The 10,382-nt window shown below is 34.6% G+C and overlaps 2 protein-coding genes across 2 annotated transcripts; one reads left to right on the plus strand and one right to left on the minus strand.

The window, feature by feature from the left end:
• The first annotated feature begins 1,681 nt into the window (after positions 1-1,681).
• LOC141638311 (protein neprosin-like) lies at positions 1,682-7,038 on the plus strand. Its single transcript, XM_074447715.1, has 7 exons — positions 1,682-1,789; positions 1,885-1,974; positions 2,070-2,282; positions 4,878-5,033; positions 5,343-5,396; positions 5,535-5,672; positions 6,560-7,038. The coding sequence occupies exons 1-7, from the start codon at positions 1,682-1,684 to the stop codon at positions 6,920-6,922; spliced, it is 1,122 nt and encodes a 373-aa protein (XP_074303816.1). The 3' UTR covers positions 6,923-7,038.
• Positions 7,039-7,946: 908 nt separating this feature from the next.
• LOC141638312 (uncharacterized) lies at positions 7,947-8,743 on the minus strand. The gene is made up of 2 exons (XM_074447716.1): positions 8,516-8,743; positions 7,947-8,399 (listed from the first exon to the last, which is right to left on the minus strand). The coding sequence occupies exons 1-2, from the start codon at positions 8,741-8,743 to the stop codon at positions 7,947-7,949; spliced, it is 681 nt and encodes a 226-aa protein (XP_074303817.1).
• Positions 8,744-10,382: the final 1,639 nt, after the last annotated feature.

The raw sequence follows: 10,382 nt of genomic DNA on the forward strand, positions 1-10,382 counted from the left end.
CAAAATAGCAGAAGGTGTGTCCCAGCCAGTGGACCGGCTGCTGGTGCCCTACCTGGCTGGGAGCTCTCTGTAAGTTTGTGAAATAAAACCAAGTCATCAGGTGTGCACGGCCGGTGGGGTGCCGGTTGGGAGCAAGCTGTAACTTATTCTTTATTTCTTCCTGTTCTTCCTTCTTCATGCATTCCCAGTAGGTGGCTTTCTTGTGTTGTTTGGTGGGAGTTCCCCCGTAACTTTCCTTCATTTCTCCCCTTGGCCAAGTGTGGAGGGGTCCCAGCTGGCTGACCGGCTGACGGCCTACCGGCTGGGAACCTTTTCTCAGCATTTCTTCTTCTCTTCTTCATGCTATCTTCTCAATCCGTCTCTCTTGCTCCAATTCCTCTATTTCCGCACCAAATCCTGCAAGACGGACATGATCACATAGACTAGGGAACCGGGATACAAAATGCATGGCAAGACACGCAAAACCGTCTCAAACGAAGTCAAAATGCATGAGAATAAATAGGAGAAATGGTATAAATTAATCAGATATCACCCTTCTAATTATCTTAATAACCCGTTTATTACCAAACACCCTTTTCTAATTCTGCTGATTTGTTTGAAGGTCAAACCTGTTACTGAAATTCGCTAACTGTAAGTTGTTATCGTTATCCGGTATCATAAATCTGCTTCAGCTGTTTGCCAAACAGGGGCCATAATGTTAGTTAATAAGGGAAGTTTTTTATAATATGAAAAATCTTTTGTTAATTTGCTTCCAAAGATTGGAGGTTTCTTTCTTCATATGCATGATATATGTTTACAAATTTGACAATATGCGATTCGATTCTTAAAGTATTGAGTGGCTATACTTTTTATGGGAACTTTAATTTGTTTCTTATTATAGCATGATATTGAAAATTCTTGGCAATAAAATGGTGACAAACCCATCTCATATAAAATCAGAAAGAAAATATGGTTTACTAATTATCCGAGCTCAAACCCAAAATACTAAATCAACTACTCTTCTACCTCTAGTACCTACTGAACTTCTCAAACACTCTACAGTAACGGCTTGTAACTTGTTAGCTGTAAGTTCTACACATTATGTTTACCTTTTTACCTTTTTATTTATTTTTTACTTCTACAGTTTAGAGACAATACCACTAGTTGAAGCGTTCCACGTTTTTATTTTACCCTGTATTGACAATTTTAAATGACATGTTTATTAGTTGACCCGATGAGGGCCTCTTCAGTCTCCCCTCTATGATTATTACTCCATCCCATTCAATCCAAAGGTAATATGAATTCACTTTTTTTTCTCACAAAAAGTGGGCCTATTACTTTTGGATTGGGTGGAAGAGAGTATTTGTTAACATACTTTTCGAGCACATTTATCAATGTCTTATTTTAATTTTTATATTGAAATCTCGACAATTATATTGTTTAAGAAAAAAGCCTGGGCCGATAAAAAACGGTCATCTATTACTTTTGAAGTAATTGAGAGGATCCTATTCTGGTTGTCCCTAAACCCGTTTTGGAACTCTTGTTGTTGTTGTTGTTACTTTTGAAGTAATTGAGAGGATCCTATTCTGATTGTCCCTAAACCCGTTTTGGTACTCTTGTTGTTATTGTTGTTGTTGTTGTTGTTGTTGTTGTTGTTAGCAGCTCTTAATGTGACTTCTCTTTATGCAGCTTGGAAGGGTAAATGACTACAGTAAGGCATTTTATTCTTGGTGTAATATGCTTTTATTTATCATATTTTTTGGCTGAAGCTAGGAATGCAAAATCTAAAGATATATTGAAGACAGTTAAGGTAAATTTTTAAATATTTTGAGTTATCTACATAGGATAAATTTTAGACGATCACAAATTATTTTGATTTGCTATTTTCGATGTATTGACTTATAGACAGAAGGCGAAGTGTACGATTGTGTTGATTTCTATAAGCAACCCGCATTTCAACATCCATTACTACAAAATCACTCATTCCACCCAGAGGTTCTTACTTTTCCAATACTCGTATTTATTTACTCTATATAACTTATATCTCGAAATACCGTTTTAAACAAGAAAATGTATATATACTTCCGCAGATGACACCATCTTTGCCAAATTGGGTAAATGGTCGTGAATTTTCAGATGACGTATCAAATGATATTCCAGTCACGAAATTAAATTGTCCAAAAGGTACAGTTCCCATACGAAGACTAAACAAAGATGATCTACGTTTACAAGCTCAGTTGCGTCGTGAATATTATGCTCTCTTAGGAGGGAATCAGTCCAATGCTATACCATCTAAGATTTTTGTGAGTTTTCTTTTCCTTTTTCATTCACTATATATCCGCATTTTTTTAATGAAAAAAGGGGACCCGTAGCTAGACCTGGCAAAATGGGTCAGACCCGAATGACCCGACCCGAAAAGGCTGACCCGAGACCCGAAAATGACCCGAACTTGCTTGACCCGAATATGACCCGAAACCCGAATTGACCCGACTGACCAGACGACCCGAACATTATCGACCCAATGTTGACCCGACCGGAGAGGTGACCCAATCCGAAAAAACCCGACTAAATGAATCGACACGATCCCAAATGACTTGAAGTGACCCGAAATGACCCGAAACGACTAGTACTAACTCATATTAATACTATATATATATCAAAATAAAGTTTCATTGGTTACAATAATCCTTAATAAATAGTTAAATTTGCAAAATAGTATTTCTTAATCAAAATAGTATTAACTTAAGTGCTTAGCCATTAACTCAAAAGCAACCTGACCCAAAATGACCTATACCCTAGAATGACCCGACAACAGGTCACCCGAAATTGACCCGAAATCCGAAAGTAACTCGACCCGACCCAACCCGACCCGAAATATGTGACAGACCCGAAATAACCCGACCCAAACTGACCCGACCCGTACCCGACCCGTTTTGCCAGGTCTACCCGTAGCCACATCAATAATTTTTATTCACCGCATTTTCAATAAAGCAAAGTTTTTTTTTTTTTTTTTTTTTTTTTTGAAAATATCTATAACATTATTATAATTTATTTTTAGTGAAAAGGGGACCCGTAGCCACATCATTATCCGTTACATTAATTAACATGTGTAACGTATAAGTGTACTAGATTTAAATCTAGTTTCGTTCTTATGCTTTAGTAGAGCAAAATTTATGATAATATATTACACAAATTCTCATTGAAGACATGACATATCCGCCACAAGCTGAAGACGGATACCATTTTACCTCATAATGTACCCACTTTTTCTCTCTCTGCAACATTATTCATGTGGTCCCCTTTCTCCACTAACCCATTTTGTTACCATTTTATCTCACAAAATATCCGTCACAAATGGTAACCCGTCACAAGAGAGACCAATTGAATATATTATCATATGATGGATTCAAATATCTTATTTTTTTTGAAGGGATTCAAATATCTTATTTAACATGGTGTCAATTTGCGAGTTAGTGTATCGATAGTTGTGTGAGTTTGAGCTTGATTTTCGTGAGACCGTGCCATATTAAGATAATTTACAGATATAGTTATATAAGACATACTACTTTAAAAACTAACATAAACAATGTTTTAAAAATATAAAAAATAACTATTTTTCTATGAAAGATCTCATGATAAGTTTATCACGAGATAGTATTGTAAAAAAACTGTAATTTTATCGTTAAGTGTGTTGATGTTAATATTTAATCAGAAAGAAGTTACCATTTAAAAGAGTAATTATATCCGTAATGTCATGTCATAATGTGTGTCACGAATGTTCAATGAAGCTAAAGATATATTTTGTTCAAAATTTAACTAATCCCCCTACTACTAAGAGAATAAAAATTCTCTTAATTTTCTCGCCAAAAGAGGCTTCTTCTTTATTGGGCTTGTTTTTCTGGATATTACTAACACAACAAGATTTGATGGATTATAAATTATGGACCTTATACGTAGCCCACTTTTTCTATCTCAACTATCAAAGTAAAAGTTATTAATAGGCCATAATTTTGGACTCTACATGTCATATTATAAGCTAGATGAGTGAACTTGATTTCGTATAAATTTAAATTTATATTATATTTATTTATTACCTCTTTTGTAGAAAGCATCAGTTATTTATTATGTAAATTTTTGTTTTAGGAATATGGACTATTTTTGTAAGGATGTAAAAACACTTATGTATTTTCTATTAGAAATAAAAAAGTGAAAACATTATTCTCTTAGTAGTAGGGGGATAGTAAAAAAATAACTTAACTTAAAATGTCTTCTTATGGTAGTAAACTTTTTTTTCAACCTCTTATTAATATTATATTTAGTAGATTTATAACATTAAATTAAAAGTATACTTCATTTATGCAAATAATTTAATTGATAATATCTCTTTATAAAATGAATCTAAAAAGTACCGTGCTATAGCACGGGAACTACACTAATAGTTTATATTGAACGATTATGTTCTATAAATAAGTTAGTATAGATCCGTACAATGCATAGTAAGGGGAAATTGTTTAAAGCTTCTATTTAGGAAGAACAATACATAGAAGCATTTATAAATGCACAATATAAAAGAGTAGATCTTACTTATTATAACGCAACCATGTAGAGTAATCTACAAGTTTCGAAGATTCAAAATTCAAATACAATATGTGCTGTTCAATTTCTTTTTTTTGCTTGTTGTACACCAACGATTAGTCTGGATTCGAGCCAGGTATCATATACTACTAGGGCAATAAAGTTCTTTCTTATGAGTTTTAACAATGTTGCATTCTCAAGGTTCAAATATACGACCTCTGGTTAAGTTAGAACAACTTCTTTCCGGTTAATCTAAGTGCTCAAGAATATTTGTGCTATCCAATTAACTTTCATTTTTTTTTCTCGTGTGTTGATTGGTGTAGCTTGCGATGGTTCAATCGAAAGGTGGTCAGCCAAAAACATTTCATGGAATTGGTTCAACATTCTCTATTTACAATCCATCTATTAAACAACCTGAATATTCTTCGGGTGAACTTATGATCAAGGGTGGAAACGATGTTATTATTGCTGGCTGGACTGTGAGTTTTTCTCTTACTTTTATTATTATACCATATATTAAGTACAATTCAATTATATTCAGCTAAATATCACTCTCCTAACTTCTCAAATACCTTCTTACTCGACTTTAACTTTAACCATAAATATATTCAAAATATATAGAAGTCACATTACTTGAGTGCTCTACAAACACTAGTAAAAAAACATCATTTGCGGCTTCTAAAAACAGGCTATTTGAGGCGTTCTTTAACCCCACAAATATTAATTTATTACCCATTTACCCTCTAATGTTTCCTAATCATATGTCTATTTGGCTATTTGTGATTTAGGTAAATCCAACCCTATACAAGGATACTCAAACTCGGAGCTTTACATACGCAGTCGTAAGTGCTCTACAAAATTTTAATAAACTATATCACATTACTTAACTAAACTCTGTTCAGAAGATTGTAGAATAACCATAAGTTTATGCAATTGTGAGCTGACGATTTTACGAGCTTTATTTTTGTGTTAAATAACAGGCAGGGGATTTACATTGTTTTAATACGGCGTGTGGGTTCGTCCAAGTTGATAAGGACATTCCTCTTGATCATGTACTGCAACCAGTAACCAAAATATGGGGTAAAACTATATATAAATATAGTTTTTATATTGCTCAGGTAAATAATATCTTCTACATAGATCATTTAAGTTTACAACTGAAATTTACGGTTTTTTATAGTTTAACTAATTTATTACATTAGTAGTTCGCTCCCAAAGTCAAATCATAGCCATGGTTTTAAATCTCGGTATCGGTCGTGGTCGCGGTATCGTATAATCGGTCCTTAATCGGTCGTCACGGACAAATCGCGGAGAATCTCGGGGATTTCTCGGGCGATATCTCGTATCGGTAGAGTGAAAATCCGATACAACTCGGCCGATACGATACAACTCGGCCGAGATTTTGAACCCTGATCATAGCTCCATTTTGGTAATTAACTAGCTTTTTAACCCAAATAAGTAGATGGAAAAAAAATTAAGGTAACATGTAAGAAATTAGCTAACATACTATTATATTCGAACAAATTAACTTATTTATTTAGCAAATTTCAATTACACTTTTCTTTAATTTGTCAAATATTTTAAATATATGCAGAATGCAGTTAGATTACACAAAATACTACTATACAACCAGTTGTATAATAAGCATTGTACAACCATATACATTAATCCGAGCTTATTTGTAATTTTTCCGAATTTTATAAGAGTTTATTTTTTTATGTTTAAGTGTGTGAGTTCAAAAACTTTACAGCATAACTTAAGTTCTTTTAAACGAAACTCGAAAATTTTAATACACAACTCTAATTCTACATCATACAACTCCATACAACAGGTTGTATAATCTATTCATTACATTACCAACTCATAATTTTTAGCTACTTTCAATTCTCAACTAAGTTTTTAGCTAATTTTATCAATAGAGCTTTTGCCTTAATAGCTAATAATTCATTTAAACGAAAACGTAACCGGATGTATTTCATTTATATTGCCGCTGTTTAAAAAATAGGATGCGAATTCCGGAGATTGGTGGCTTCAGATGGGGGGTGAGAGTGTACGACGAATAGGGTATTGGCCAAAGAAGATATTTAAAGGCTTATCCGAGTCCGGTAACTACGTTGCATGTGGAGGAGAAGCTTATGGTGAACCTGCAAAAATGGGTCTCCCAGAAATGGGCTTTGGTATTCGACCCGAATTTGGTGGAGGTAGAGAATGGCCTTTTTGCTGGAATACTAATGTGGTGAATGAAGAAAAAAAGGCTGTCATCTATGATGATTTTGAGAAACTCGAAAATGGTCGTCCCCAATATCTTGTTTTTTATGATGAACGTGATCATCGTGCCATCTTTGGTGGCCCTAGGCATCTAGCGTAATCTCTTAAATGTTTTTTCGATGAAATGTAAGAATTCCGAAGCACACAATAAAGCGATTACAAGCTAATCGTTATAAGTGAAATTCAAGATAACAATAGTGTTTTGTAATAATGTCTTGTGTGTTTTCAAAATGTTACATACTAGTTTTATGCCCGTGCAAATTGCACGGGATTGTTATTTAAGGTTGAGAAGTAGTGTTGTTAATAGGAGATGCTCTTTCATGGTAATATCAATTTGGGAATTCTGAAAATATAGAAATAAATTCTCAAAATTTTAAGAGTTAATAAAAGTAGACATATTGGAAAGAAATAAGTACAACAAAAAGTTGTTATGGGATACAATCATAAGTTTTTTTTTTTTTTTGATGACGAGGAGGTTGGATCCTCCCCGGATACAGGACCCCACCCTGCTAGGCGCCTGTACCATGTGAATTCTTTCCGCATGGGATTATTCCCTCTCAGGCGTCAGTCCCCAGGAAAGTGTTCATCTAGGGAATCGAACCCAGGACCTCGCAATTCCTCCTTAGGAGGCTTTGAGGTTACCCTGAAATTCCACTAGACTCACACATCTTGGGTAACAATCATAAGTTAATTGAACTATAACTTCTCAAAAACTTCTTTATACACTACGTTATTTGTTCTATTGGACACGCGTTTATCATTATCGCAAATCAGAACCTTCAATCCCTTTTTGCTTGTCACTCTTGAAATAGCGACATAGAGCTGACTGTGCGTAAACACCGACCAACATGTGCTAGTGACTGTCCTTGGCTCTTATTTATTGTCATTGCAAAACACACCGCAACAGGGGAATTGTCTTGTCAAAGCATCTGGGAACTTAATGGAATCAGATGGAGTAAGTGTAATACGGCCAATATGCACTTTATCGCCCTTATGACTACCCGATAAAACTGCTGCTCTAATCACACGTGATCCCAAATCTGTCACTATCAGTCGTGTGCCATTGCATAATCCGCGAGATTGGTCAATGTTTCGAAGAAGCATAACTATAACCAACCTTGACTTTAATTTGTGATTTGAAAGCCAGGGCACTTAATAGAGTTAAGAAATTCTGTGGAGTACAAATCACGGACCCCAACATTACTCTCATTTTTACTAACATCGTCTGAGCTGAAGTAAATTTTCTCTGTTCCATCTATTTGAGATAATACGTAGTCATTAACCAAATCAACGATCTCATGTGTAGGTGCAAGGATGGCCCTCTCACGAAGAAGATACTCGGGATTCGGTAGTTGATTCTCGAGGGATGGGTAAATGGCATCTACAATCGAAGCGATAGGATCTCTAGTGTGCTGAATCAAAATGTCATTCGACAACTCTAATTCAACTTCCCCATCATTTGGATCTCCAGCTACCCCGTCTCCAACTTTTAGTATCCATTCTGAAAACTCCTTTATCTCAGCAAGTTCGAACACGAATCTCGGCTCGAATGCGCATGTTTTTGTCAATTTCAACACCTTGTATGAATAAACAAATATGTAATTTATGAGGTCATATAAAATAAAGTAACTTTTTAACCGTTACATATGGAAATATGGAATAGTTAATTCAAAACGTGCATTTTTTTTCGTACCTTGCAAGTAGACCACAAATTTGAAGCACATAGTGACACATTCACGATTTCCGATCTGCTTCCTTTAGGGATAACGGGAAGTATTTTTCGAAAATCACCTCCAAATACGACAACCTTACCACCAAATGGTTGATTGATATCTCCGTCGTTTGAAAAATGCATGACATCTCTTAAACTTACATCATGACCTCGAAAGCATATCTGTGCGTCATTGGTGCTTCGTCCCATATAATAAGCTTTGTCCCAATTAAGAGTTCGGCGAAATCACTTCCTGGTTTAATCCTTGAACACGTAGAATTTTCAACTACATTGAGTGGGATACTAAGTCTCGAATGAACAGTTATTCCACCGGGAAGTAAGGTAAGCTGCAATGCATTTGGATGCTACAGAAGCACAATCCTCCCTCTACTTCTCAAAGCCGCACATAAGGTTCGCTAAATAAACGTTTTACCCGTCCCTCCATATCCATATACCAAGAAAACACCTCCGCGATTATTACGGTTGCGTCTATTATCTCATTGTAGACGGCCCTTTGCTCGTTAGTCATGGAAGATAAAAGGTGCACATGTTCTTCCCCTAAAGAAACTTTGTCATAAGATAGCTCGTCGGATACTAACGTGTTCACGGGATGAGGTGTGGATGATTCGGGAAAAGGCATGTTTTTCATTTTTCCAAACTCAGTGACATTATTTGTAGAAGTCGTGCTAGTTTAAAATGAAAATTTTGACTCGTATGATCATGTACATTTAAAATGAAAATTTTATTCTATTTTTCATTTAGTACCGATTGTTAATTAGTAGACATGTTAAAATGTAAATTATGACTCAAACACGTTTAAAATACAAATTTCGACCCATGCACTTTTAAATGAAATTTTGACCCATGCACTTTTAAAATGAAATTTTTACCCGTGCATTTTTAAAATGAAATATTGGACCTAAACACCGCTTCTTTTCTAACTTAATATCACCCTTTACCTCACCATTAGAGCTCCATGAATGAAGTGTAACAATAAGGACTTCGAAAATAATGTGTATGGATCCCATTAATTTATTCATGCAATTTATAACATGGTATAAATACATCTTAGTCAGGCCTATCAAAATATTACTCGAACATAAGCCCGAGATTCGAGTCAACCGTTTTTTACAGGCCGAGATAGACTCATAAATCTTGATATATGACCCGTTTCCCAAACTCAAAACGATATGTTAATTTAAGGTTGAAACTCGGCCCTCCTATTTAACCCGCTAAACTAAAAATAAGTATATGTTAAATGTGATTTTAAAATATGTAAGGCACAAATATTTTTGGTATATGAATATGATATACTAAATTTGAAATGATAATTAAATGTTCGTTTTAGTACTTTAAAAATCAATTATATTTTGGCCCAAAAATCAATTATATTTTGACCAAAAAATCAGTAAGTGTTATTTATACCTTAATTTGTTGAAATAGTTTGTTCAAAAATTTTCATTTAAGACAAACACTATCCGTCTCAAGTTTAAGATGAGTTAAATATCTAATACTCTCATATAGATACGACAAAAACAAAATGACCAAATATTAGCAAAAACCTTGTCTTTATCAATGCAAGTGACCTGTATTTGACCCGTTTTATTCTTAAGACGGATATAGTAATTGTAATTTGTAAATTTTCCAAACAAACCTAACTAACTACACTAATATAATACAATCGACCCAAACTGAAATAAGCCTAATTAACTCCATCTGCCTTTACAAATTAGCCCTTTCTTTTAGACTTGAACCCTAATGCCCCTTTCTAGTCCCCACTTTTAATTCTCCTTTCCTGATGGTTTTCATATTGTACTCTTCTGCCGCACCCTTGTCTCACTAAATCAAA

The sequence above is a fragment of the Silene latifolia genome, unplaced genomic scaffold (genome assembly GCF_048544455.1).
Source record: "Silene latifolia isolate original U9 population unplaced genomic scaffold, ASM4854445v1 scaffold_20.1, whole genome shotgun sequence".
NCBI lineage: Eukaryota > Viridiplantae > Streptophyta > Magnoliopsida > Caryophyllales > Caryophyllaceae > Silene > Silene latifolia.